The sequence below is a fragment of the Monodon monoceros genome, unplaced genomic scaffold (genome assembly GCF_005190385.1).
Source record: "Monodon monoceros isolate NGI ecotype Baffin Bay Population unplaced genomic scaffold, NGI_Narwhal_1 Super_Scaffold_1, whole genome shotgun sequence".
Taxonomy (NCBI): Eukaryota; Metazoa; Chordata; class Mammalia; order Artiodactyla; family Monodontidae; genus Monodon; species Monodon monoceros.
The window spans coordinates 69,710,273-69,737,294 of NW_021703765.1; the positions used below are offsets into that span (position 1 = coordinate 69,710,273).

Here is a 27,022-nt window from a genome sequence, read left to right on the forward strand (position 1 = left end):
TGCCAGTAGTGGGAGTGTTTGCCCAGTTTTAGATGGCAGCTATATATGCTTGCCCTGCTTTCACTCAGTCACCAGAAAGACCTTTGTGAAACATGAATCAATCAGATCATGGTGCACACCCTCAAAGTCATCTCTTTTACATAATAGTTCAGGGCAGTGTTTCATTTCAGTAGCAGGGAGTGGGCTCTCTGACATCCATTGCATGTGGAATGAACCCCCCAGTTCCTGACACCCTGCATGGTCTCAACTCACACCCTCCCCAACATCCTCTCTACCATTTTCTAGTCTCCCCTCCCTCACTGGCCTCCAATGCAGAGCCACACATGTCCCCTCAGCCTGAGATGCCCTTCCTGCCTACATTTTTCATGACAGGCTTATCATCCTTCAAGTCTCAGCTCAGATGTCATCTCCTTAGAGGAGCCTCCCAAAGCCCACTAGCTAAGGTGGCCTTCCTTAGTCATTCAATCACTCATTACTCTATGCCTTTCTTGGCACACTCATTGAAGCAGTCTTGGTCTCTCGGCTGTTTGTCTGCCCATCTATGCCATGTAGGCTCCATGACAGCAGAGACCCCCCCTCCCCGCCTGTCTTATTTATCGTGTTATAGTCCCAGCACTGAAGGAACACAAGGGGATTATAGCACGTGATGGTCTTTTGCTGTAGCCATTTGCACCCCAAAATTCCTCACTAGTGCTTTGGTCTATTCCTCTAGACATATATTGGGACCCTCCTTGTGTCTGTGAACCCATACCAGGAGCTTGGAATCTACACTGTGAGCCAGATGGAACTTTATCAAGGGGTCAATTTCTTTGAACTGCCACCGCATGTGTAAGTAGCACCCAATGAGGTCAGCAATAGGAGTATTTTTCTCGCTTTCTACCTCTCTTTTGTTCCCCTCTCTCCCATCCACCTACCACCCATCCATCCATTCATCTACCCACCCATCCATCTACCCACCCATCCACCCAACCTTGTACATCATCGATGCATGCTCATTAGGTTGTGTATCTCACTTAAACTGCTGCCTTTCAACAGAGTGGAAAACATCAGCAGCTCAAATCTAAGCTTAAATATGATGAGAAGTAGAATCTTTGTATGACTCCTGAGAAATCTAAATGTGGCCAGAGAGGTGTCTTCTCTTGGAAATGGATTGCTATAGTGCCTTCTACTGGTACCTGAATGTCATGGCAGCTGAGAGGAATGCCCATTGGTAGGAACTTAGCAGGGCTGCAGATCCATAAGAAAAGCAATTTCCTGCCTGGTCTCTATGTGACTTGGGCTTTGCTGAATTTCCCAGTTCTCCTCCTTGGTCGACTTCTGGGCTAATTATCTAGGTTCTCCCTTCATTTTTCTTGGTGATTCACCTATTCCACTCCCAAGGCATTTATGAACCTTTCTGCCTCACCACCACCAGTGATTTCTGAAATACCCAACTTTCAAATTCAGCCACATACTAAGGTTATACCCTTGGGAGACCTTCCTGCTTTGGTTTCTGATCTTGTAGATAAAGCCCTTATACTAGTTTTACCTCTTGTCCTAAAGTTATCACAGAACTTTTCAAATCTTTTTGGTTTCCTGTCTCTATACTCTTAGTACTTTAGGTTTTGAAGGGAAGGAAACACGAGATCTTTTATCTATTGAGTTACTCAATATTTAGACAAAATGTTATTTCCACCTACAGTTAATAGAGCATCTCTTGGGGATGTAACTTAGTATGTAGTTTATTCTTATAAGAAATGTTGATAGATTTTTAAAAAATCGGTAAATTTTGAAAAATCTTTTTATTCCTGCCCCAATTCTTCACTGGAACCCTTCTATTGTTAGAGTTTTGATATCTAGTACACTCTGTGAGTGATCAGTCAATGAGTCATGGTGAAGGTTTGCTATCTGTCTGAACTGAGTGCCTTGTACCACAATCTGGACGTGGCTTCTGGGAGGCAGGGTACTTTGTCCTTCTGCTCTGGTGAGCATCAGAGTCAGGGGAAGGAGTGTTATAGTCACTTCCATTCCTTGCGTTTCTGTCTCACTACTTCCCCAGCTACGCCATAGCTGACAACGCTTACCGCATGATGTGCTCTGAGCTAAATAACCACTTCATCCTCATTTCTGGAGAGAGCGGGGCAGGGAAAACGGAGGCCTCCAAGAAGATTCTCCAGTATTTTGCAGTGACCTGCCCAATGACTGAGTCACTACAAATAGCCCGTGACAGACTGCTACTCTCCAATCCAGTGCTGGAGGTGAGCGATCTTTGAGGACCTAGAGAGGGCAGTTCCAGGGAGGTCACTAAGTAAGAAGAATCTTCTGTTCGGGTAGGTCGGTCAAAATGGGCAGGTCTGGAAGTTAAGAAGAGGGCAGTGGATCACATGGGTAGTATTGTGGTTGAAGGGCGTGACCTTGAAGTCCAGCAGGCCTGGAGACTAACACTGGGGCAGTCATGCACCAGCAAGCTTCTGCAATCACTCCGCATCCGGAGAATGGGTCTACTCGTAGTACCTACCTCTTAAGAGGTTTTGAGGACTAAACAAGATGAATGCATAAAAAGCACACAGCAGAATTGGTAAGCACTAAAATAATACTCTTATTATTAATATTTTTATTGTTTAATTAAAATCTTTTTGATGATTATTATTTCTACTATTGCAATTCACTGACTTGCTGGATGATTTTGAACACGTTATTTTCTCCTGTGTTTTGGTTGCTCTTTGCGTAAAAGGTGTTTGTGGTTGAAGGGATTTTCCCAGTAGACCTTTGGGCTGAACAGTTTACATCTTTGATATAGGAAGGTGTCTGGTGATGGGGGCCAATAACTGTGCGCTTCTAGAACAGCGAGGGCCTAGGGTCCTATCTACTTCTCCTTAGGCCAGTTCTAATCTATTCCTAGATTGGATTCTAGGGAGAAGATATTTTTCCCTTCTTTTCTGTGGGTCCAACCCCAATATTTGGCATCAAATCCTCTGTAAATAGTGTTTCCTTCTTAGAAGATGAAGTATGGCTTTCATTCCTGGTTCCCCGTCCCCTCCTCCAGTGAGCATGTCAGTTAGGGTCAGGGATTCGATGAGCATGGCGAATGACTTAAACGGCACTGAATGACACTTAATGTCATTGAGTGACACGTTAAATGACACTGAATGACTTAAATGGCAGTGAATGACAATCTGGTTCAGTCTCCCCTCCCTTTGTATTCCAAGGCTTTTGGAAATGCCAAAACACTCCGGAATGACAACTCCAGCAGATTTGGAAAATACATGGACATACAGTTTGACTTTAAGGTACACTGAAGTTCCTACTACTGCTTCATGGGGACCCCTGAACTTGCCAGCAGTGGAAACCCATCTCAAGGCACCTTAAGGGAGATAGGGCATTTATTGGCTCAAAAAATTGAAAAATCCAGGATTAGTGCTAGTTCTAGGAAATGCAAATAAAGACCATGATGACATATTTTACTATGTGGGCAAAAATTAAGAAGTCTGATAATACCAGGTGTTGGTAAAGATGTGGATCATTAGGAACCCTCACACATTGCTGGCAGGGAGTACATTGGTACAGCCCATTTGGAAAACAGTGTGTCATCTTGTGATGCTGAAATCACATAATCTAAGGTGGAGCCATTCCCCGCCTGGAGATATTCCTACAGATGTGCAAACCTGCCCACAACAGCACTGCTCACGATGGTAAAGGGACTGGAAAAGAACCAACACATCTCGAGAGAGCTGAATGCCCATCAACAGGAGAACGGCCAAATTGCGGGATGCTCACACAATGAGATGTTTTGTGGCAGTGAGAGCATGTGAACGCCAGCTACGCACAATGTAGACGGGTCGTGAGAACGTACTGGGTGTCAGTGTGATGCCATTTCTTATAAAACTTGAAAACATTCCAAAGTAAACAATATATTGCTTATGTGTACATAATTATATGACATGGGTTGGCAAACTTATTTGGAGAGGGCCAGATAGTAAATATTTTAGGCTTTATGGACCATACAGCCTCTGTCTCAACTACTCAACTCTGCTCTTGTAGCGTGAAAGTAGCCAGAGACAACACATAATGAATGAGTGTGGTTGTGTTGTACACAGAGTTTAAATGAGGTTAATGCAAGTAGGAGGGGTAGACAAAGTTCTCAAGGACATATAATTCCAAGTGACAAAATGACACTTAGGCTAGAGAGCAGTAACTGGCTGAGTGTTCAGTGTAGTGATGAGGACAGACTGACTCAGGGTTTCCCAGAGGCTGGAACATGGGTTTCTGGTGGTGTGTGCATAGACTTTGAAAAAAATTTAATAACAATATATATTTTTTCACTTTTTATTGAAATTCAACACATAGTAAAAAGGACACAAATCATGTATACAGCTTGATAAATTTTTACATATGAATCTACCTGTGTAACCACCACTCAGATCAAGATATAAACATTTCTAGCACCTAGAAGGTTCTCCTACCTGTCTCTGACAATAACCCCCCTTCCCAAAGGTGATCGCTGTTCTGACCTCTATAATCACAGATTAATTTTGCTGCTTCTTGAGCTTCAGAAAAATGGAATTATACAATTGTTCTCTTTTGTGTTTGGCCTCTTTCAATCAACACGTCTGTGAGATTCAACCATGTTGCTGCATGGAATTGCTCATTTTTTGATTGCTCGACTTTTATCACCACTTATCTGTTCTCCTGTGTTGGACATTTGGGTTGTATCCAATTTGGGGCTATTGCAAATAGTGCTGTGAACATTCTTGTACCTCTTTTAGTAGATATAAGCACACTCCTTTATGTTGGGTACATATCCAGAGGTGGCATTGCTGGGTTCTTACCAGCAATGTTATAATTGAGAGTTTCGGTTTTTCCACACTCTTGTCAACATTTGGTATTGTCAGTCCTTTTAGTTTTAGGCATTCTGGTGGGGTATAGTGATTTCTCACTGTAGTTTAAATTTGTATCTCCCTGATTTTTAATGAAGTTTTGCCCGTTGGTCATTTAAAAACTCTCTTGTATATTAAAGTCTTTTGCTCATTTTTAATTGGGCTGTTTTTTTTTTTTCCTTATTGATTTGCAAGTGTTCTATATATGTCCTGGAACACAAATCCTTTATTGGATAGCTTATTTAAAGCAATAATCAAGACAGTGTGATGTTGGCAAAAGAATATGTAAAGAGGCTGATGGACCAGAAGAGAGTTGAGGAAGACCCCTCCCCCCGCCCCGCTCACGTATATGGTCACCAGACTTATGACCAAAGCACCACTGTGATTCAGTATACATAGAATTGTCTTCCCAATAAGTGGTGCTGGTCAACTGGGAATCCATATGGAGGATAAGGAGATCTTTGGCCTCAACTTCACCCCATATACAAAAATTGAATAATGATAGATCATAGTCCTAAACGTGAATGGTAAAACAGTTGCTTCTAGACGAAAACACAGAAAATATCTTCATGACCGTGGGCGCAGGCAAAACTCTTTTTGAAACGGAACCCAGAAAACGCTAATCCTAGAAGATCGTTAGATCAGACTTGATTCAAATTCAGAATTTCAGTTCATCAGAAGACACCAGTAAGAGAGTGGTTTGATTATTGGGGTTTTTTTTCCCCGAATTTTTTGTTCTCTTTTGAAGGGCATTCCTGTAGGCGGGCATATCATCAGTTACTTGATAGAAAAGTCTCGAGTCGTCTATCAAAATCAGGGTGAGCGGAATTTCCACATCTTCTACCAGCTGCTAGAGGGTGGAGAAGAGGAGCTCCTTGCTTACCTGGGACTTGAGCGAGATCCCCAGCTGTATAAATACCTCTCACAGGTTGGAAAGACCAGCACCTGGTTCTGGTGGCCCTTTGGAGGGGGGGGATCAGGGGTGTTTGGGGGACTTCTATGGGGTGTTCAGTAACTTTCTCATTACCATTGTGGAGGTATTCTACTGATTGGTTTCTTGACCCCTCCTTTTACACCTGGCAGGTATATCATCTTGGTAAAGTAACCAATATCTCGGTGAGTGGTTCTCAGCCCTGGCTGAAGTTAGAATCACCCAAGGAGCTTTTGAAACACACAAATGCCTGGGCTCTACTTTCCAGAGATTCATATTTAATTGGTCTAGAGCAAGACCTGGACATCAGGGTGGTGTTATTTTTTTTTCTTATAATTTTTTTAATTATAAACATTTTCAGTTTTCAGAAAAGTTGGATCAATATCATTACATGCCTCACTCACATTAAAAAATTATTACCACTTTGCTATATCTGTTCTATCATCTAACTGCTGCTGAACCGTTTTAAAGCAATTTGCGATTTTACGGCACTTCCATCGCAAATAATTCAGCATGTAGCTTCTAAAAATAAGAGTATTTTCTTATACCGTGCTACCATATTGAACCTTAAAAATTAACAATAATTTCCTTATATCATCTAACTAGTCCGTAGTCAAATTTTCCATTGTCCTCATAATACTATCTATAGCAGTTTCTTCCAACTAAGATAAACTCATGCATCGGTTATTATGTTTCTTTCAGTCTAGACTCTTACTTCTTTTCATAAAATTAACAGTGTGAAGATGCTAGAGCAGTAGATTGAGATTAAATATTTTTGGTAAGGACACTGCATAGATGCTCTGCGTAGGCATCCTGCATCATCTCAGCAGACACGTGTTGTCCATTGCTTCACTGTTAGTGATGTGAATTTGATCACTAGGTTAAGGTGGTGACAGATCTTTCCACTGTAGAAATATTTTCCATCAGGGTTGTTTTAAACATTCCTTGGTGATTAAATGTCATTCAGTGAATCCCCTGGATATTCTAATGCACAGCTGCGGTGAGAACTTCTGGTCTAGTGTGATAGAAACACACTGTCTATCTGAGTCCACAACCTATGGTACTTCATTCTGCTTTCAGAACTAGCTTGGAAAAGACTTTTTTTTGCACCTTCCTGCCTTCCATCCCGAGAACTGTTTTCTGCGAAATGAATGAACATCCTCCCTTACAGAAATAGTTCAGACCATTTCTATGAGCAATCCTAGGATGTAGTGTTGTACAAAGTGGCTTCCAGAATTTAACTTCCCAGCACTAGTTTTTTTGCAACCAGCACTAGGGTGTGGGATGTTCAGGATGTATAGCGCCTCTCAGGGTTTGATGTCACTAGCACCTTTTTGCCCCAAGGTTTTTGGATTTTTCTCTTCTCTCTGGGACTGGCTTGAACGGAGGTCACTTGGCAGAGTACAAAGCAGGGACATCATTTAAGAAAGAGAGCCATGTCTTGTAAAGTGAATACTGTAAAATGAAGACCAGCGTATCATAGTAAATCATGGAGGAAAAGACAACTTGATGGAAATTTATTTTGAAAAATGCAGCTAAATCAGGAAGATAAAAGAATCTCATAATCTCATTTTATACTTAACAAACTTTGTACTAATTCTTAGAGCAAAGAATAAACCAAATTTGATTTTTTTTCTTTTTGAGGACCTCATTTTTCCAACAGAGCTGTATGGGAGCATCACCTTTGGCTTTTCATAGCATGATCAGAGGATCAATTTGTTACACTCTTTGAGGACTTCATCCATTAAGGATGGATTTCATCCATTTAAGAGGGCTTCTCCTAACCATTCGCTTATCAGATCACTCTCTTTGGGAATGTATCATGCCTCTCTCCTTGCAGGTTTTTTCTGGCCCGATTAATTTGGCAAGATCCTCATGCCACAGTGGCTTTGGAAATGGCTCAAGCAATTCACCAGTATTATTTTGATCGATTTCGTGTTCTCCTGTAACTTTGGCAAACCTTGTGACTGTTTGTAGTATATTTGCACTGCTTCCAAACCCCTAGGTGTCCTCTGAGGACTGACTTAGACTAGCCCTGCCCTTGGGGAGGCAAGAGCAGATGTTGCTAGTTGTGTGGGCAGGGATATTTGGGAGGTTGCAGATTTAACACTGGCCAGTTCACTGGTGAATGTTTTCATGGTATGACACCTTTGTTTTCCCCACGCAACAAGGAACTCTTTTAAGGTAACCAATCTTCAGATAATCAGGAAACTAGGAATACTCTGCACTACAAAAGCAAAAACCAACAACAACAACAAACCCTCATCTAGAAGGTTTTCTCTTTAAATTGTGATACTGGTAGTCTGTTACTGGTTTAAAAGACAGCCTCTAGAGTCAATGGGCAAAGTCTAATTACACTTCCTGTAGAATCTGTGTTTCTCTAGATGCCGAACTTTTATTTCCTTGAGTGAAGGAAATCCTGCAGTGAAGTTTCTGATGTTGGTTGCTAAGTGAGTCAAGATTATTTTCTGAATTTAAACTCTGTCGTTTTCCTGTATGTTTCAGCAGATATCTATTGAGACAAGTGTTTCCAATGTATTCAGCAAAAATGGCAAGAAAACCTATTTTTAAAAACACACTAAAGATATACCACTAATATGTAACTTTGAAAGTTTTCCCAGACAGATTTTTAAACAAAATTGCAAATAAATTTGAAAAAAGCAGCAGTTGGCAAATCGTCAGGTGCTAAACAGTTAGAATAAAATCCATTTTTTTTCACAGCTCAGAACATTATAGAACTAGCTTTTTCGTGCTTGTAGAGAAAATCATTTTGATTAGGAGTAGGTGTTTATAAACCTAACTGTCCTTATAAAAATGCTGTTAAGCGACCCAATTCTGTGTCAACAGGGCCACTGTGCCAAAGAGTCGTCTATTAATGACAAGAACGACTGGAAAACTGTTTCCAATGCCTTTTCTGTCATCGATTTTACTGAAGATGATCTTGAGGTATGAGCCCCCCGAGGGCAGAGATGCCAGTAGTCAGGTCTGGGATTGAGGAAACCATCCTGGTTTCTTGGTGATTACACAGTAGGGTTGCCAGATTCAGCAGATAAAAACATAGGACACTTAGGTACATTTGCATTTCAGATAAACACTGACTAATTTTTTAGTAGAAGTATGTCCCAACATTGCATGGGACAAACTTCATACTAAAAATTAGTCATTGCTCATAAATACACTACCATGTGTAAAATAGATAGCTCGTGGGAACCTGCTGTAAAGCACAGGGAGCTCAGCTCGGTGCTCTGTAACGACCTAGATGGGTGGGGGATGGTGGGGGGAGGGAGGTTCAAGAGGGAGGGGATATATGTATACATATAGCTGATTCATTTCATTGTACAGCAGAAACTAACACAACATTGTGAAGCAATTTTACTCCAATAAAAAAAAAGAAAAAAATTAGTCATTGCTTACTTGAAATTCAAATGTTAACTGGGCATTCTGCATTTTATCCAGCAGCCCTGAGTTTTCCCAGTGCTGGGTGCCAGCAGGTGGTCATGTTTCCTCTTCCCCTTAAACCCAATCTCAAATATTTAATCCCCTAGAGTGCTAGGAATATCATTTATTTATGCTTCTATATTGGAACAAGCTGGACCAAATTGTAGGATTTATAAGCAGTTTGTTTTTACATCTTTTTGTCCTTGTTTTCTGGGTGGGGATGGGTGGGTTGTTGAACTATTGATCTTTCAAGGACCAGGATATAATTTAAAAAAATATATATATGTATGTATATATACACACATATGTGTATATATATATATATATATATACACACATATGTGTGTGTATATATATATATATATATATACACACACACACACATATATACACACATATATCTGGGATCATGACATTTGAACATTAGATTGGTGGGGAGGCACAGGGTGATATCAAAATAGCAGTGTCTTGTGCTGGAGATGAGTGAGGCATCATCCTGCCCTCCGCAGAGGCTCTTTCCCGGCTTCCCTTAATATCTGGGGAAGGAGGAGACTCCATTCGTTCTGTGAGCTCCAGGCTGGAATTCAGGGGCGGGGAGTTCTCCCTCGGGTATCTCCCCTGATGACATTTATCAATTAGGCAGCCACCGTCTTCTCTCCCTGTCCTCCTCACCACTTCCCACATTCCTAGAATCTCTATGGAATTATTGCCAGTGTCCTACACCTGGGGAACATCTGTTTTGAAGCGAACCAGCAAGGCTGTGCCTCCATACCAGACACCCACGAGATCAAATGGATTGCCAAGGTGATGGTCCAATTTGGGAGAGCCCCGGTGCGGGGGGAGCAGACACTCTCAGAGATGGAGAGGCGGGGGAGGGGAGTGAGGCAGCCGGATGCCCATGTCCCAAATGGCTCACATCGTGTTCTCCCAGCTGACACTGGTTAGGAGGTTTAAAGAGCATGGGGGTAGATGAGGGAGTGGGTAAAAGCCAGTTGGTTGAAAGACCAAATATGATCTGTTTTGCATTAAAGCACAATTAGTTGGGCAGGTACACCTGGACCTGGAAACTCTTTATTAGTGAGTAAAGTTGGGTTACTGAATGGCATTTTGATTTCCATTTATTCAGCTCCTAGGGGTCAACCCATGGGTCCTTCTGGAAGCTCTCACCCATAGAAAGATTGAAGCCAAAACGGAGGAGGTAAAAATGGCTCTAGGTGGAAATGTACCTGCCCTTCCCACCACTGCTGCCAGCAGGATGGTGGCCCTAGGGGAGGCCAGACTCCTGAATCCTCCCCACCAGGTCCTGTGTGGTCCAGCTTCTGGCAGCATCTCCTGCCTTAACTTCCCCATCCCCCAACATCCCACCATCACAAGCTCTCTGTGCCTCACACTCGCCCTGCCTTCCCTCCACAGTCTTTGCATATGCTGTTCCCTCTGCTGGAACACTTTTCCCTATGCTTCTTGTAGTTAACCCAGCCTTATCCTTCAGTTCCCAGGGATCATTTCTTCAGAGTCCTTTCCCTGCTCATCCCACCCCTCCCCTGAAGCACCATATGTATCTCCTTATAGCACTTGTCACTCTCAGCTTGAGAGCAACATGACGCTTCTTTGTGTGACTTGCTGAATGTCCCCCTGCCAAATGTGAGCCCACAAAGGCTGGAACTGTTTGTCTCAGTCATGGCTATGTATCAGCACAGGGCCTGGCGCTCAAGAAATAGCATAAACAGCACAGGCGGGAGGCGCATCTTTCCCCAGCAAGTATCCTTCCCTAGTCATCTTTAAAGCCTAGGTTGAACACTCAGGAGGCCTTTTAATTATTTTAACCTCTGTAAAGATGTACCTGTTGTTCTTCTCAGGTGATATGCCCACTGACGCTAGAACTCTCTGCCTACGCTAGAGATGCAATGGCAAAGGCTGTTTACGGACGAACATTTACTTGGCTGGTCAACAAAATCAATTCCTCCTTAGTGAACAAGGTTGGTCCACACACATTGGGTAATGTGCTCACTAACACGGTAATGTTTTATAACCAACCTCTTTAAAGAATTTGTGAGAATTGACTGTACGCTCCTGGTGGGCAGGGATGGTGTCTTTTCACGTCTGCATTTCCAGTGTCTAGCACACAGTAGGCTCACAAAAATGCATGCTGAATGATCTTGGCTGGGTGTCCCCAAGTGTGGGACACACAGCATTTCAAGTATGCCAGGTGGCTTTAAGTATACACAGAAGCTTTTCCTTTTAACAGTACATTTTAATGTGTATAAGAAAAAACAGGCTGACTCCTTCGAATTTACCCCGTGGGCATGTTTCCTTTTTAAGTGGAGTTATTTAAATTAAAAAGGGAGTTTACTCAAAGCTGGAAATTAAGGAAATGACGATATGAGGGCAACGGGGTACATAGATGTGGTGAGACTCACGGAGGAAGCATGCAAAGGACAGATTTGGATACATTGACTCAGTACATCATATACAATGTTAAATTGTGTCCCTTAATAAAAACAACAAAAAAAGGCATGCTCTCTTTAAATAGCCATCCTTGCGGGACAACACTTGGTCCTCTGTTGAAAATGATATCCAAAGTATCTGCCCTCTCTCCTGGAGAAACATCTCCTTCCTGCTGTTTATAGCTTCCTTCTTTCCTTCCCTCCCTCTCTCCCTTCCTTCCTTGTTTTCTTTTTTTTTTCTCTTCCTCTTCTTTTCTCTCCCTCTTTCTCTATCTCTTTCTTCTTCTTCTTTTTTTTTGGGTTGAATGTGGGATTGGGAGGCTGAAGAGGGCTGAAGCAAGGAAGTGAATCAGAAGATGAAGGTTTCACTGCTCCGGTGATGGATAAGGAAGCTGGGATGGGATCTGGGGAGGCCGCAGGCAGGAAGAGGCAGGCTGGGAAAATTATTTCTACCCTAAGGTTCTTCTGTGAGCCATTGCTGGAGAGAGAAGGCATGAGATTTATAGCCAAGTCCCAGATTCGGGGACAGCTACCAGGTTTTGAGGGTCACAGAGTAAACAACCTTAACGATTAATGGTGTGTGTTACATTGACTAGGATTTCACTGGGAAAACTGTGATTGGATTGCTGGATATCTATGGGTTTGAAGTCTTTGACAAGAATGGGTGAGTTCGTTGTTACCCACTGGTTCTTTGTTTTTCTTTAAGGTCTGAGTCTGGTTTATGGCATGTCTGATGTTATTGGAATTCATTTTCCTATTTCTAGAAATTCTCCAGATTTGCAGAGCCCCTACCTAATAGACTTTTCTAGAACCGGAATAACTATAAAAAATGCAAATGTCTTTTAGCTTGACTCTTCTGATCTATTTAGTAAATTATTTGTTTAATAAGGGCTTTGGTTTTTCTGTATGGAAAAGCATCCTTAAAAATAAGTAAAAGCAATTTTTTAAAACTTGGTCTACTCACGTAGCTTTAGTTACTTAAATCTTTTGCACCTCTAGTTTTGAACAGTTCTGTATAAATTACTGCAATGAGAAACTCCAGCAACTATTAATTGAGAGAACCCTAAAAGCGGAACAGGCAGAATATGAAATGGAAGGTATAGAGGTAAATGTTTCGATGTTTTCTCCTCATTTGATTTCTTAACCTAGCAAAAGACATTTACTTGAGAAATATTATTTCATTGGAGATTTTTCCGGATTAGTACTAAGGATTATTTTTCACTCCTTCTCTGCTTATTTCGTGGGAATTTATTTTGATATTCAGCAAGTATTCTTTTTGAAATGTTAGAGATAAAAATCAGATTTGGGAAAAACAGTTGGGAAATCACTTTAAAAGAATTATATTTGATGTTCATCTTAATCCTTCTTGGAGAATTTTTTTCCTCTTTGTTATTTTAGTGGGAGCCAATTCAGTATTTCAACAACAAGATCATCTGTGACTTGGTAGAAGAGAGACATAAGGGAATCATTTCCATTCTGGTGAGAAAATTAACATTGATTTGGGGCCCGTTCAATGGTATTTACAATACCCGGAAGATCTTTTCCCCAGGCTTACAAAGGGTTAAGAGTGAAATCCACTGGATTATTGAAGGATGCAAGTTGAACTTTTTTGCTGAATGTTTGCTCTAGGCTTTAGGCCGAGCGTCCCCCTCTTGTTCAGATTCACAGACCTAAATTATAGCCCATCAGGAGATCACAAGGAAAGACCTTTTATCATCAAAGCATGCGTGTTTCTCTTTGATAGACATGGCAGGATGAGCCAGGGAACTGGGGACCTGGTTTAGGCACTTGGGGGAGGGGCTGCTTTCATGCTTAGCACTGAGCAGGGAGCCAGAAGACTTAAAGGAAGGCTTTATAGAGAATATCCATGGATCCTGAGTTGAGGCTCTGTGAGGTGAGCCTGTGACCTTGTTTTGAACTATTGTGACTTCTGAGAACATCAGGGTCCTCGAATCCACGATTGTTCCACTTCAAACATCAACGTCTCTAACAAATTCTGAAGGCCAGTGAGAAATGACTTCCCTGCCTTGCCTTCCATTCAGGATCATCTGTACTACGGTTTGCCTCCCTGTTAATGATTCTGAAGCACAGCAGGGACATTGATGGGTGGTGACTGTAGTCGCCAGGAACATGGGCACCATCTCGATTCAAATCCCAGCCCTACTGCTTATTAGCTGTGTAAGCTTAGGTAGGTGTCTTAACCTCTCTGAGCTCCAATTTCATCATCTTTCAGTGGGTCCAGTGATAACAGCACTTACCTCAGAGAGGAGCTGTAAGGACAAATTAAGTGAAATAATACATGCAGAGGGCTTAGAACTATACCTGGTGCGTGGCAAGCATTCAGAATCTATCTGTTCAACAAATACCTATTGAATGCTTACTTTGTGCCAGGATTCTGCCTTGTGCTTTGAGACATGGCAGTGGACAAAACAGGTCAAAACAGCTGCACTCAGAGGCTTTAAATTCTCGCATGGAGAGACTAACAACAAACAGGTGAATTGGCAAAATGCACAGATTGTGCAATGGAGAGAAAAGCAGGAAAGATTAGATGTGCTGGGGAGGGAGGTTCAATTTTAGGTAAGATGGTCTAGGAAGGATTCTCTGAGAAGGTGACATTCGAGCAAAGACCTGAAGGTGGGGACAAGCTGCGTGGACGTCCAGGAAGCACAGACTGACGTAAGCTAGTACATGTACGTTCAACGTGCCTACAGATTGCTAGCCTAGTATTTTAAAATACCTTAGTAGTAAGTACTTGTTTCTATTTGGTTTGCCATAGATGGAATCAGAAAGCATAGAAATGTTGCTTTGTAAGAATTGTTTCTGCAACATGAACCCAGCTTTTTTGTTGTTTTAATAAAAGCTACAGGGTTGATTCATTTTTTTTAAGATGGTCAATTAAATGTTATCACTGTTGAGGACCCAAAACAGGAAATAGACATAGCTTGTGAAATAGGAAAGGTTAGACTCAACTAGTTTTACGGCTCGCTTTCCCTGAGGGCTTTGCTCCTAGTCAAAGAGGGTATGTTCTTGGCCAGCTGGTTACGAGTGGTTAAGAGACAATGAAGTTGAGTGTTTCAGCTGGTTATGAAAGCTGCGAAGTGTCCCTGGGAAGACTTTGGACACAGGTGTCAGACAGGTGGGAGAGTTGACTTTTCATGGAAATTTCCAGTCTCTCTGGTTCCAAGGTTCCCTGATCAGATTTGAGAAGCTGAGTACGTGTGATGGATTACCCTTCCTCCCCCAGAAATGTTCACCCAAACTTGTGTGAGATGATATATTTCAATCCACTACATTTTGCCCCAGCTGGTGGAAGCATTTAAACTTGGAATTGATGGAGGGTGGTGCCATGAACAGAGACTTCTGTTTCTGTTTTGTAGGATGAAGAATGTATTCGTCCTGGTCCTGCTACAGACTTGAGTTTCCTGGAGAGACTGGAAGAGAAAGTGGGCAAGCACGCACACTTCCAAACGTAGGTGTCTCCTTGCGAGGCTGCTGCATGGGGGAAGGTCACGTAGAGTTGACCTTCGAACAACACGGGTTTTAACGGCGTGGTGCCACTTATACACGGGTTTTTTTTTTTCAATAGTAAATACTTACAGTATTATGTGATCCCATCCCCTGTTGGTTGAATCCATGGATACGGAAGGCCAGCTATGAGTTATACACAAATTTTTGACTGCGTGGAAGTCGGTGCCCCTAAACCCCATGTTGTTCAAGGGTCAACTGTATCTACGTTATCTTGGATATATGGACAGTGCTCTCCAAGAGTACAGATATTTCTTCATTCCTAGAAATATGATGATACGCCAACTGCACAACTTTTGTTGGTAGGGGTCAAGCTCATGTGAATTCCAAGTAGAATTTTTTTTTAAGATTTTGTGTCTTTATTCATCATCATTTCATTTTGGACATGTCCACATGCATGAAATGTCTCTTCTTAATTCAGGTATAAAATTCATGCGGTGGTGTATGTAGATCTGAATTGTGCAACCAGATGAATTATGGTATTTGTGTGTACCCACATCACCATCCCACAGATGAAGACATAGAGCATTTACAGCACCCCAGAAAATCAACTAGAAATTTAACATAGTCTTTGAGACAAGGAGGAGAGAATTTAAGGGCATGTGCTCTGGAGTCGTAGGGAGCTGGTTATGAATCCCTGTTCAGCCACTTATTAGACATGTGACTTTGGGCAAGCAATACTCCTGAGTTTGAGTTTCCCCTTCTACAAGATGGGATAATTAATATACCTACCATATAGCATTGTAAATGACTACATAAATCACCTAGTGTAATTTCTGGCCATAGCAAAGATTCAGTAAATTGTAGTGACTATTAGACTATTGTAGTGACTTATAGACTATTGAAAGGATAAATAAGTGGAACTGGATAAGTATATGAATCAAGAATGGGAAAATAAGTTGTAAGATCTTCACAAATGGGATAATATATGGCCATGAGAATGAACAATCTATAATACATGTAATGATGTAGGTAAATCACAAAAGCATGTAATCAAGAGAAATCAGACACAAAAGAGTACATACTATATGGTTCCATTTCTATGAAATATCAAACCAGGTAAAAACAACCTCTTCTGTTAGCTGTCAGGCTGTACCTGGAGAGGGCTCAAGGTTGGGGGTTCTCAGTGACTAGTAATGTTCTGTCTCTTGATCTGATGCGAGTCACACAGAAGAATTCAGTTTGCAAAAATTCATTGAGCTGTGCACTTGGGATACGTGTGTACATAATATATATGTATATACATTTCAAAAAATTTATAAAAGATTATGGATCACCAGGATCTGAAAAACAATATTTCATCAGTATTTTAGTCTCTCAGCATCATAAAAATGTAAAGTAGTAAAACTGACTTTTAGGCATCACCTAGAAAAATGGAAGTTATTTCATTGTACAAATAAATGTGTTTCTGTGACTCATGTATTTTTTTTCCCATTCCTCGGTGCTTATGAGAAGGAAGGATCTAATTTTAGAGAGACCTTGGTCTGTAGCCAGAAGAAATCGGAGGCGAGGTTTCCTGGGAGCTGCCCTTTGCGGTTAGCTTTCAGTGCCGGACTCCAGCTGATTGTCACAATCCTAAACAACTCTTTTGCTTTATATGTTGGTGCATTTTGTGGCAGTGATGTAGAAAGTTTCAGTTCGTGTCTATTTCTGTCTTGCTGCAGCCGGAAACTGGCAGGTCCAAAGGGCAGAAAGAGGATTGGCTGGATGGAGTTCCGGCTCTTCCACTATGCAGGAGAGGTCACATACTGCACCAAGGGTGAGTGTCTGTGGGGCACAGGTTACAGGTCACAGCCATGCAGGTGCCCCCGAGTCCAATGAAAAAATGCTGCACGTCTGTCTCAAATGTTCCCTAGCCCCGCGTGCAAATATGCCATTTTAAAAGTATTTTAAAAGTTTTTACTTTTATATATAACCACTTTATTGTGATAATTCACATAGCATCTATTTCACCCGTTTAAAGTGTACAGTTCAACAGTTTTTAGTATATTCACTCTGCAATTGTGCAGTTATCGCCACATTCTGTTTTAGAACATTTCCCCATCACCCCAAGAAGAGCCCCTTTACTCATTAGCAGTCACTCCCTATTTTCGCCCAGCACCTCTCCCCCAGCCCTAGGCAACAAACCAGTCTACTTTCTGTCCCTGTAGATTTGCCTATTCTGGACATTTCATAGAAATGGAATCACACAACATGTGGACTTCTGTGTCTGGCTTCTTTCACTTATATAATGTATAATGTTTTCAGGGTTCATCCACGTTGTCATTCCTGTTTAATTGCCAAATAATATTCCATTGCATGGTTACACCACATTTTGTTTATCCCTTCATCAGTTGATGGGCATTTGGGTTGTTTCCTCTTTTTCGCTATTATAAATAATGCTGCTGTGAACATTTTTTTCAAAGAATTTTTCAAACACTTTCTTTTGTCACTTCTGCTTTAGGTTCTAGATAATTTTTACTTCTAAATAAGTTTATTTTGCTAAAAAATCTTTAAAAAGTAAAATACTGTGTATTGGGCTTTTTCCCTTAAGTACAGAGTGGTATAAAAAAGAAAAAACTTTTTAAATAGGACAAATCTCTCTATGTATATAACTTATTGATTTTTGTTTAAAGAATAAAGTAATACACATGCAAGGCTAGAAATTTCTGACAGTACAGAAAAGTACAAAAGGAAAACTAAAAACCCCTTTTATTCTTAGTCTCTCCCTGAGGTAAATACAAGAACTAACTGGAAAATACAAATGTCTTATGCATATACTTACACACGTGGGGACGTGCACGTGTGCACACACACACACACACATCTAAATAGCACAGATTGTTATTTTGTGTTATCTCTTTTGCATTTTTCATTTAATGGATATTGGCAATCATTTGGACTCCAACTAATATTCATTGAGCTCTCACTATGGGCCAGGCACTGTCCCAAATGCTTTACCTCTGTTGCTCGTTTTGACCTTACAGAACCACCCTGTGAGGTGGGTAGCCTTATTAGCCCCCTTTTAATCTATGAGGCAGTGAACTCAGAGAAGTTAAATAACTTGACCAAGGTCACACACCCAGGCCTCTTGCCTCCAGACCTGCATTTGCTCTCCATAGCAAGAAACAGATTCCTCTGCATTTCTTCTGAAAAGCTACAGGTACTCCCTGTGGGGCTGTGTCCTGTCATCTGTTTGATGGCCTCTGGTTGTTTCCAGCTTTGTCTCTTGTAAACACTGGTGTGTTTGACACTTTTGTCTATTCCACTTAGCCAATTTGTGCACATTATATACCTAGGATAAATTCCCAGAAGTGGCATTGCTAGGTTAAAGATTCTATCAAAAGAACTGAAAGCAGGAACACGAACAGATATTTGTATACCCATGTACATAGGAGCATTATTCACAATAGCCTAAAGGTGGAAGCAACTCAAGTGTCCATCGATGGATGAACGGATAAACAAAATGTATTCTATCCTTTCAATGGAACATTATTCAGGCTTAAAAAGGTAAGACATTCTGACAGCTGCTACAACATGGATGCACCTTGAAAACATTATGCTAAGTGAAAGAAGCCAAACACGAAAGGACAAATCCATTCCGCTTACGTGAGGTACGTAGTCAAATTCATAAAGACAGAAAGTAGAGTAGGGGTTATCAGGGGCTTCAGGGAGGAGGAATGGGGAGTTAGTGTTGAACCAGTACAAATTTTCAGTTGGGGAAAAAGAAAAGTGTTCTGGAGATGGATGGATGGTTGCACAATGATATGAATTCACTTAATGCCACTGAACTGTACACTTAAAGATAGTTTAAATGGTAAATTTTATGTTATGTATGTTTTACCCCAATAAAAATGTTAGTTTTGATAAGTCCAAATTGTCATCTAAAAAGGTTGTATCTTAGACATTGCCAATGCATCTTTTTTTTTTTCCTGATGCATGTCATCTTTAGCTGGTTTTGACTTTATAATGCCATCTAGTTACTAATTTAATTACTTACTAACTGGCTAGGTTTTAAGTGAGCATTGATAAGCCAAGTTTTAAAATTGGAAATAATGTGTCTTCCTTTGATGCCATTGGGTACCACTGGTCCAAGTGCTTGTGCTTGATTTTTGTCAGTGGTGGGGGTGATTTTCTCATTCATCTACATAGTCTCACCTGGCTGCCCTTGGAAATCAGCTCCCTTCCATTGTTTCAATGTCATTCATTGTATGTGTAGTTCTTTACTAGGGCACGTGTACAATACTCAGTGTAAAGACTCTACATTCATGTGATAGCTCATCGGGGTTTAGCGTGTAGCATGTGAGCTATAGGTCAGTTCTGAGGACTTGGTTCTTGACCAAGGATGGAGTTATCCCCCAGGGACATCTAGCAGTGTCTAGAGATCTGGCATCTAGTGGGTAGAGGCCAGGGTTGCTGCTAAACATCCACAATACACAGGACAGCCCCCAAAACAAAGAATGATCCAGCCCCAAATGTCAGTATTGCCAAGGCTGAGAAACTCTAATCCTAAAAGATTATTTTTAGAATTTCCCTTTACAATCAGTTGGGATGGAATTGTATTTTTACTCAAAAACATTGATTCAGGGATTTCTTATTCAATGTTTTACAGGATTCTTGGAAAAAAACAATGATCTCCTCTACAGACATCTGAAAGAAGTAAGTCTGAAACTTAAGCATATGTATTTCTGATGGTTATGAGATATCACGTGTGATACTGACTTTGGGATAGATTTGGCTTTCTGGATTTTTCTCTTCCATGCATTAAATTAGAACTCCAGCATATCATGGCCGGAACAGACATTTAAGATCATCTGTATGAACACTTGACTCAACAAACCCATTCATATGTGTGTGGTGTCCCTCCTGTGTGCCAGGCATGGTGCTAGCTCTGGGGTCTCAGTGGTGAACAAGACAGTCCTCGTTCTCAAGGAGGCTTATCATCGTGGGGTGGGGGCAGGGTGGGGAGGGAGGGAGGAGTGGCTGAGAATAAATACATACACAATTAAGTTATCCATCAGTGAGAAGTGCTATGAAGAAAATATGGAACTGTGATTGAGAGGGACATTTTAAATTTAGTTTAAGTGGTCTGAGAAAACACCCTCGTTGAGACGACTTTGAACTAAAACCTGAATGAGAAGGATCTTGGCCTTGGAAAGATCAGGGGCTACTCCAGGTAGAGGGAACAGCATGTGCAAAGGCCCTGAGGCCCAGGTGAGCTCAGCATGTGTTCAGTGAGGGGGGCATTGAGAGCTTAGCAGGATGAGGTCCCCAGGGAGGAGTAGAGATCTTGTCTTGGAGCAGTGGGAATACACTGGGGTGACACAATCCAAGGATGAAGAAACTGAGACCCAGAGAGATCATGACTTGTTCAAGATCATATCTCAAGGTGGGGCAGGAACCAGGTTATGCCCCTGGGGCTACCAATGAAATTCCATCTGTTTTCATATGCCTCACTGATCAGAGAAACCTTGAGTTTTTTTAAGCCTTTATTTTGTATTAAAATAGTTAACTGTTTTTTAAAAATTGGATCGTATTTAATGAGCTTGGTTTACAAAAAGCTTAAATAAACCTAGAGAGACATTTTCAGAGAGAACATGCAAACGGTTCATCTCAGGAGTGTTTTCTGCCCTTCCCTATTTTTCTCTACCACTTTAGGACCACTTGTCCCAACCTCTGGGATTCAGGATGGATAAGCGATTCCTAACTTTGGATGTCTGTTCCAGGTGGTGCTCTCTGGGTCTGAGTCTCAGCCTGACCCTGTCCCAGCTGGCGGGGGGTGGGCGGGTCTCATGGCAGATTTCCCCATCGGTGAAGTGGGTCTGTTGATGCCTTCCTCTTGGAGTGGAAGGTTCTGTTGGACAAATGGGAGACAGTGTTCCCCTTGTGGCTTTCCCCTCTGTGGGCATTGCCCATCCCCTTCACAAACCCATCCACGGAGGGTGCTTCCCACAGGAAGAATCTCTAAATCTCCCACTTTTTCCACCAGGGCTGAAGTTCCTTGTACTTTCTGAGATGGGTGCTTTCTAATTTTTAAAATTTCCTACCTGCAAATTACTCTCTCATGCCACTGTGAGTTTAAAATTGGGGTGAGTTTAAAAAAATTCTTTTTTAAATTTTAACTGTGGCAAAATACACATGCATAATATGAAACTTACTATGTCAATCATTTTTAAGTGCACAGTTCAGTTGTGTTAAGTACATTCCCATTGTTGTGCAATCCACCTCCAGAACTCTTTTCATCTTGCAAAACTGGAACTCTGTACCCATTAACCACTAACTCCCTTATTCCTCCTCCCCTCCAGCCCTTGGCAACCACTTTTCTACCTTGTATATGAATTTGGCTACTCTAGGTACTTATATAAGTGAAATTACACAGTATTTGTCTTTTGTGTCTGGCTTGTTTTACTTAGCATCACGTTGTCAAGCATCATCCATGTTGTTGCATGTGTCAGAATTTCCTTCCTTTTTAAGGCTGAATCATCCTCCATCGTATGGCTATAAGGAAAAAAATTTTTTGTGTGTGTCCAATTAAAATTTTTGAAAAGATATGCACAGAAGGAAAAATCAGACATACCAAAGCTGATGTCCTTGGACCCATGTCAACAAGTCCGTCTCCTGAGAGCCAGCTGTTCTAACCAGTTTATTGTGTATCCTCCCAGGGATGGTACAGACCACGACGTGTGTGTGTGTGTGTGTGTGTGTGTGTGTGTGTGTGTGTCCCCCTTTTTCTTTTCTTTTCATACACACTATGCATGTGGTCCTGCATCTTGCTATTTTTTCACTTAACACCGTATCTTGGAGATCATTCTTAAAGAGCTGGTTTGTTCTGTAGCAGCCTAGCTGGACTGGAAATAATTATTGCTTCATCATGTCCAAGGAAAAATAATCAGATGGCCTCACTAAGTAGACAGAGCACTGGATATAGTACAGATCTTCCTCAACTTACATGGGTTACATCCTGATAAACCCATCATATATTGAAAACATCATAAGTTGAAAATGCATTGACTACACCTAACTACTGAACATCGTAGCTTAGCCTAGCCCATCTTAAAGGTGCTCAGAATGGTTACATTAGCCTACAGTTGGGCCACATCACCTAATACAAAGCCTATTCTATAATAAATTATTGAGTATCTCATGTTATTGATTGAATACTGTACTGAAAGTGAAAAACAGAATGGTTTTGAGTATATTGGTGATCACATGGCTGACTGGGAGCCATGGCTTGCTGGGCTGCCCAACACCATGAGAGTGTTGTCAGCCCAGGAAAAGTTAAAAAAACAAAATTCAAAGTATGGTTTCTATTGAATGTTCATCACTTTCACCCCACTGTAAAGTCAAACCATCGTAAGTCGGGGACAGTCGGTATTTGAACATTTTCTTCTACATATGATTGTGTTTTTTTTTTTAATTAATTAATTTTTTTTGGCTGCATTGAGTCTTCGTTGTGGTGCACGGGCTTCTCATTACAGTGGCTTCCCTTGTTGCGGAGCATGGGCTCTAAGCGCGCAGGCTTCAGTAGTCGTGGCACACGGGCTTAGTAGTTGTGGCACACGGGCTTAGTAGTTGTGGCGCACGGACTCTAGAGCGCAGGCTCAGTAGTTGTGGCGCACAGGCTTAGTTGCTTTGCGGCATGTGGGATCTTCCTGGACCAGGGCTCGAACCCGTGTCCCCTGCATTGGCATGTGGATTCTTAATCATTGTACCACCAGGGAAGTCCCTATGATTGTGTTTTTTGTGTGTGTGTGTGTGTGTGTGTGGTACGCGGGCCTCTCACTGTTGTGGCCTCTCCCGTTGCGGAGCACAGGCTCCGGACGCGCAGGCTCAGCGGCCATGGCTCACGGGCCCAGCTGCTCCGCGGCATGTGGGATCTTCCCAGACCGGGGCACGAACCCGTGTCCCCTGCATCCGCAGGCGGACTCTCAACCACTGCGCCACCAGGGAAGCCCCTATGATTGTGTTTTTTCCCCTCTTCTTCTTCAAGTGCTCCCAAGGCAGATGGCTCTGGTCCACTGTGCACACTTATGTGAACTTTCCTGAAGACCCCGTAATGATTTCTGAAGCAGCAAATGTGGTACTCATTTCTCTTTACCTACAGGTGCTGTGCAGGTCCAAAAACAGAATCCTGAAGGAATGCTTCCGGGTGGCCGAGTTAGAAAACCGGAGAAGGCCACCAACAGTGAGTGGCAGGGGGAAATGTCTGTGTAAAATTGGAAAGGTAGCAAAAATCACCCAGAGGGTGCAAGTACTTTAGTTACCTATGCTTTTTAAGCTGTCCTCTCCTTTGTTTGGAAGTATCACTCTCTAAATGTTCTACTAAATATATATTTTCCAAGGTTAGAACCAGTGTGTTCATTTGCAGACATTCATTGAGCACCTACTGTGTGTCAGGCACTGTGCTGGGCACAGGGGTATCTACCAATAACAGAACAGACAGTGTTCCTGCCCTCGTGGGGTTTACAATCTAGTGGGAGATGGTATAGGAAGATACAGTAAGTCCCCTACACACAAACCTTCAAGTTGCGAACTTGCAAAGATGCAGACGTGCGTGCCAGCAACGTCAGGCATGAGTGAAATTGCAGCTTGCCCTCCATCTCCCATTGCTGACGGTCCTTCAGCTCTACCATCTCCCACCTCCTCTCCCTCCTCCAGTCAGTAACTCTTCTTGCCTGTTCACTCCATGCCAGCCCCTGGATGCCAGCTCTTGTACTCTACTGCTGTACTTTTCAAGGTGCTGTACTGTGAGATTAAAAACGTTTTCTTATTTTTTGTGTTTGTTTTTAATTCACTATTGTGTGAAAAGTATTATAAACCTATTACAGTACGGTACTACATAGCCGATTGTGTTAGTTCAGTACTTAGGCTAACTTTGTTGGACTTATGAACAAATTGGACTTAATGTGCTCTCAGAACGGAATTTGTTCATATGTAGGGGACTTACTGTATCATCAAATAAAGAAAGAAATTACAGTAGTGCGAGTGTCATAGAGGAAGCTTGGTAACAAGGAAACAGGAAGGTGGTGGAGGGTGACTGGCTCAGCGGCAATGCTGGCTCCTACGAGGTGCTCACTTTGTATTCGCCAAGTGAGGGAAGCATCCTGGAAAGATGCTTGTCCAGCCTCCACTTGACCAGACTGAGCTTGGGCTTCTCAGGCCAGGACATTCAAAGCCTTCTCTTAATGGACAAAACAGTTTGTGACAGGTAACAAGCAAAACGGTCTGTCGAGTGTTTGGGTCTAAAGGGCCAGTCCTGTGATTTAACCAGTCTTCTCTGTATACATGGGGAGCAACAGTGTCTGTTTAGCTCATTCTCTCTCTCCCTGCAGGTGGGGACTCAGTTTAAAAACAGTCTGAGCAGCCTTCTGGAAATTCTCATCTCTAAGGAACCTTCGTACATCCGTTGCATCAAGCCCAACGAGAGTAAAGAACCCAGTGAGTTGTGAATTGTTCAGAACACTGAGCTCAGGGAAATGAGGCTGGGCGGAAAACCAAGACGACAGTGGGGAAAGTCCTAAAAACCACCACAGGCTTGCTGCTTGTACTCTGTATTAAATAATAGAAGGCAAATGAATAAGGAGGAGGGTTCCTTTCATGGTCCTGTGTGAGCTTTGCTCAGAGCGTGGCCAGTTTCAGGACTAACACAGCTGAGCCAAGCAGACCTCAGACGTGAGGGGAAGCAACACTGCTTCTCTCCAGCCAGTGAAGAATCTTCCAAAATGGTCTATGACTTGGGTGTTTTCTAAGCTTGTGCTGTGGTCTCATAACAAAGCTGTACAGTCAAAGGCTAGAATCCAGGCAGGAAGAGCGAATGAGTGAAGCAGACCAGCTGTAATGCAATAGGGAATGGAGGGGACTGTGGCCAGCTGGAGAGGGCACACCCTGTCTAAAGGGGCAGTCCTCCTTCCTTAGGGCCATTTGTTGCCATGTGGGGCTCTAGGCCCAGAATGGCCAGATCTCATGGATTTTCAAGAGAAACCAGAAATTCAGACTTTCCTGTAAAATTCCCCATTAAGAGAAACACTTTTAGGACCTAACAAAACATGCCTCGTGGCCAGACCCAGCCCACATATCGTCAGCTTGCAGCCTCTGGTCTGCCTTGGTTGAAACAGAGCCACAGGGTCCTTCACCGTCACTCTTCCTTCTGTGTTTCCAAAGGCAAGTTCGATGTCTTCCTCATAAGGCATCAGATCAAGTACCTGGGGCTGATGGAGCACCTGCGGGTGAGACGGGCCGGCTTTGCGTACCGACGGAAATACGAGCATTTCTTGCAAAGGTAAAGTTTGTCTTGTTGATCTGAAGCCAGTGAAGTGTGTGGCGATGAATAAAAGGCCATCCCCGAGGGAACTCCATTTGCTTCTTAACTGCTGTAGCGGTGACAGTGATGAACACTGACATTTCAGAGAATAGGAAGCTGACTTAGTTTGCCACCTTCTCTTCATTTCGCTAAGCCCCTAAGTTCTTGGAATCTACGAAGTACGAGACGCGATGCACAGACTTGCCCCCAGGGGGCAGACGTGGGACATGCACCCTTGGGGTCTGTACTTGGCTGGGGAAGACCCTCCCCATGGCGACCATGGGTGCTGGTTTTAGCGCGGTCAGTCTGGGAGCAATCCCCTTGGCCGTGTGGGCTGTCCAGAGACACAGTGTAGTGGTGATAACATGGGTGTTAGAGCCGCAGATTCTTGGGTGGGAATCCCCATTCTTTCTCTTCCAACTGAGACCTAATTCCTCATGTGTAACACGGGGATTAAATTGCTCTCGAGGAGTTTGTAAGGCTTTAATCATACATCCACCACCACTATTACTATGGCCCAAATTGCTTGTGCACGTGGTTGGGCTGCATGTTGTTCGTGCTACCAGGAAAACAACACATTTACACTCGCAAGAGAAGCATAATAGAATGGTTCTTTTTGTGGGTCAACATGGTTGGATATCAGTAATTTCATATTTTAACTTAATATTAGACTTCTTATTTTTAAAATTTTTTGAAGTTGAAGTATAGTTGATTGACGATGTTGTGCCAGTCTCTGCTGTATAGAAAAGTGACTCAGCTATACACATATACACATTCTTTTTTTAATATTCTTTTTCACTATGGTTTATCCCAGGAGATCCCTGTGCTCTACGGTAGAACCTTGTTGTTTATCCATTCTAAATGTCATAGTTTGCATCTATTAACCCTAAACTCCCAGTCCATCCCTTTCCCTCCTCTTCTTGCCCTTGGCAACCACAAGTCTGATCTCTATGTCTGTGAGTCTATTTCTGTTTTTGTTTTTGTGGTATGCGGGCCCCTCACTGTTGTGGCCTCTCCCGCCGCAGAGCACGGGCTCCGGATGTGCAGGCTCAGCGGCCATGGGTCACGGGCCCAGCCGCTCCGTGGCATGTGGGATCCTCCCGGACCGGGGCACGAACCCGCATCCCCCGCATCGGCAGGCGGACTCCCAACCACTGCGCCACCGGGGAAGCCCTATTTCTGTTTTGTAGATAGGTTCATTTGTGAATATTACGCTTCTTTTGAAGTACAACTTCATAATTATAAAAAGCACATGCGTGAGGTTACATTTTCAATCCAGTTCCTCGCATTTTGCAATTTACATCAAGATCCTGTGCTCTGAAACTTCATTTATGGTGCTCTTATTTTCAGCCCCTCATTTAATCTCAGATTTTTCTCTACCCACGGATCTTGCTTACTTTCCTCCCATGAGCCTCGTGTCTTGATAACTAATATCTGTTTATATGCATTTATTAAGTAACCATCTCTTTCCTCACTGTTGTTTTTTAATGATTTACCTGCCGATCTAAAACTCTGATGAGTATCATCAGCGTTAACCTTTTGAGTTGCT

At 42.4% G+C, this 27,022-nt stretch overlaps 1 protein-coding gene across 3 annotated transcripts in view; it reads left to right on the forward strand.

The window, feature by feature from the left end:
• Positions 1 to 27,022, forward strand: part of MYO1H (myosin IH) — a 43,254-nt gene that overhangs the window by 1,982 nt on the left and 14,250 nt on the right. Inside the window, exons 1-18 of one of the 3 annotated variants that reach the window (XM_029225004.1) lie at positions 625 to 828; positions 2,039 to 2,237; positions 3,189 to 3,269; positions 5,605 to 5,784; positions 8,155 to 8,237; positions 8,635 to 8,733; positions 9,939 to 10,029; positions 10,352 to 10,423; positions 11,082 to 11,201; positions 12,266 to 12,333; positions 12,669 to 12,774; positions 13,068 to 13,148; positions 15,047 to 15,138; positions 16,859 to 16,953; positions 19,786 to 19,832; positions 23,278 to 23,358; positions 24,506 to 24,611; positions 25,335 to 25,452. In XM_029225004.1, coding sequence (XP_029080837.1) covers positions 782 to 828; positions 2,039 to 2,237; positions 3,189 to 3,269; positions 5,605 to 5,784; positions 8,155 to 8,237; positions 8,635 to 8,733; positions 9,939 to 10,029; positions 10,352 to 10,423; positions 11,082 to 11,201; positions 12,266 to 12,333; positions 12,669 to 12,774; positions 13,068 to 13,148; positions 15,047 to 15,138; positions 16,859 to 16,953; positions 19,786 to 19,832; positions 23,278 to 23,358; positions 24,506 to 24,611; positions 25,335 to 25,452 — 1,766 coding nt within the window. In that variant the 5' untranslated portion in view covers positions 625 to 781. Of the gene's footprint in view, positions 1 to 624; positions 829 to 2,038; positions 2,558 to 3,188; positions 3,270 to 5,604; positions 5,785 to 8,154; positions 8,238 to 8,634; positions 8,734 to 9,915; positions 10,030 to 10,351; positions 10,424 to 11,081; positions 11,202 to 12,265; positions 12,334 to 12,668; positions 12,775 to 13,067; positions 13,149 to 15,046; positions 15,139 to 16,858; positions 16,954 to 19,785; positions 19,833 to 23,277; positions 23,359 to 24,505; positions 24,612 to 25,334; positions 25,453 to 27,022 lie in introns of those variants that run through there. The other 2 variants (XM_029225024.1, XM_029225014.1) reach the window with 2 other exon arrangements.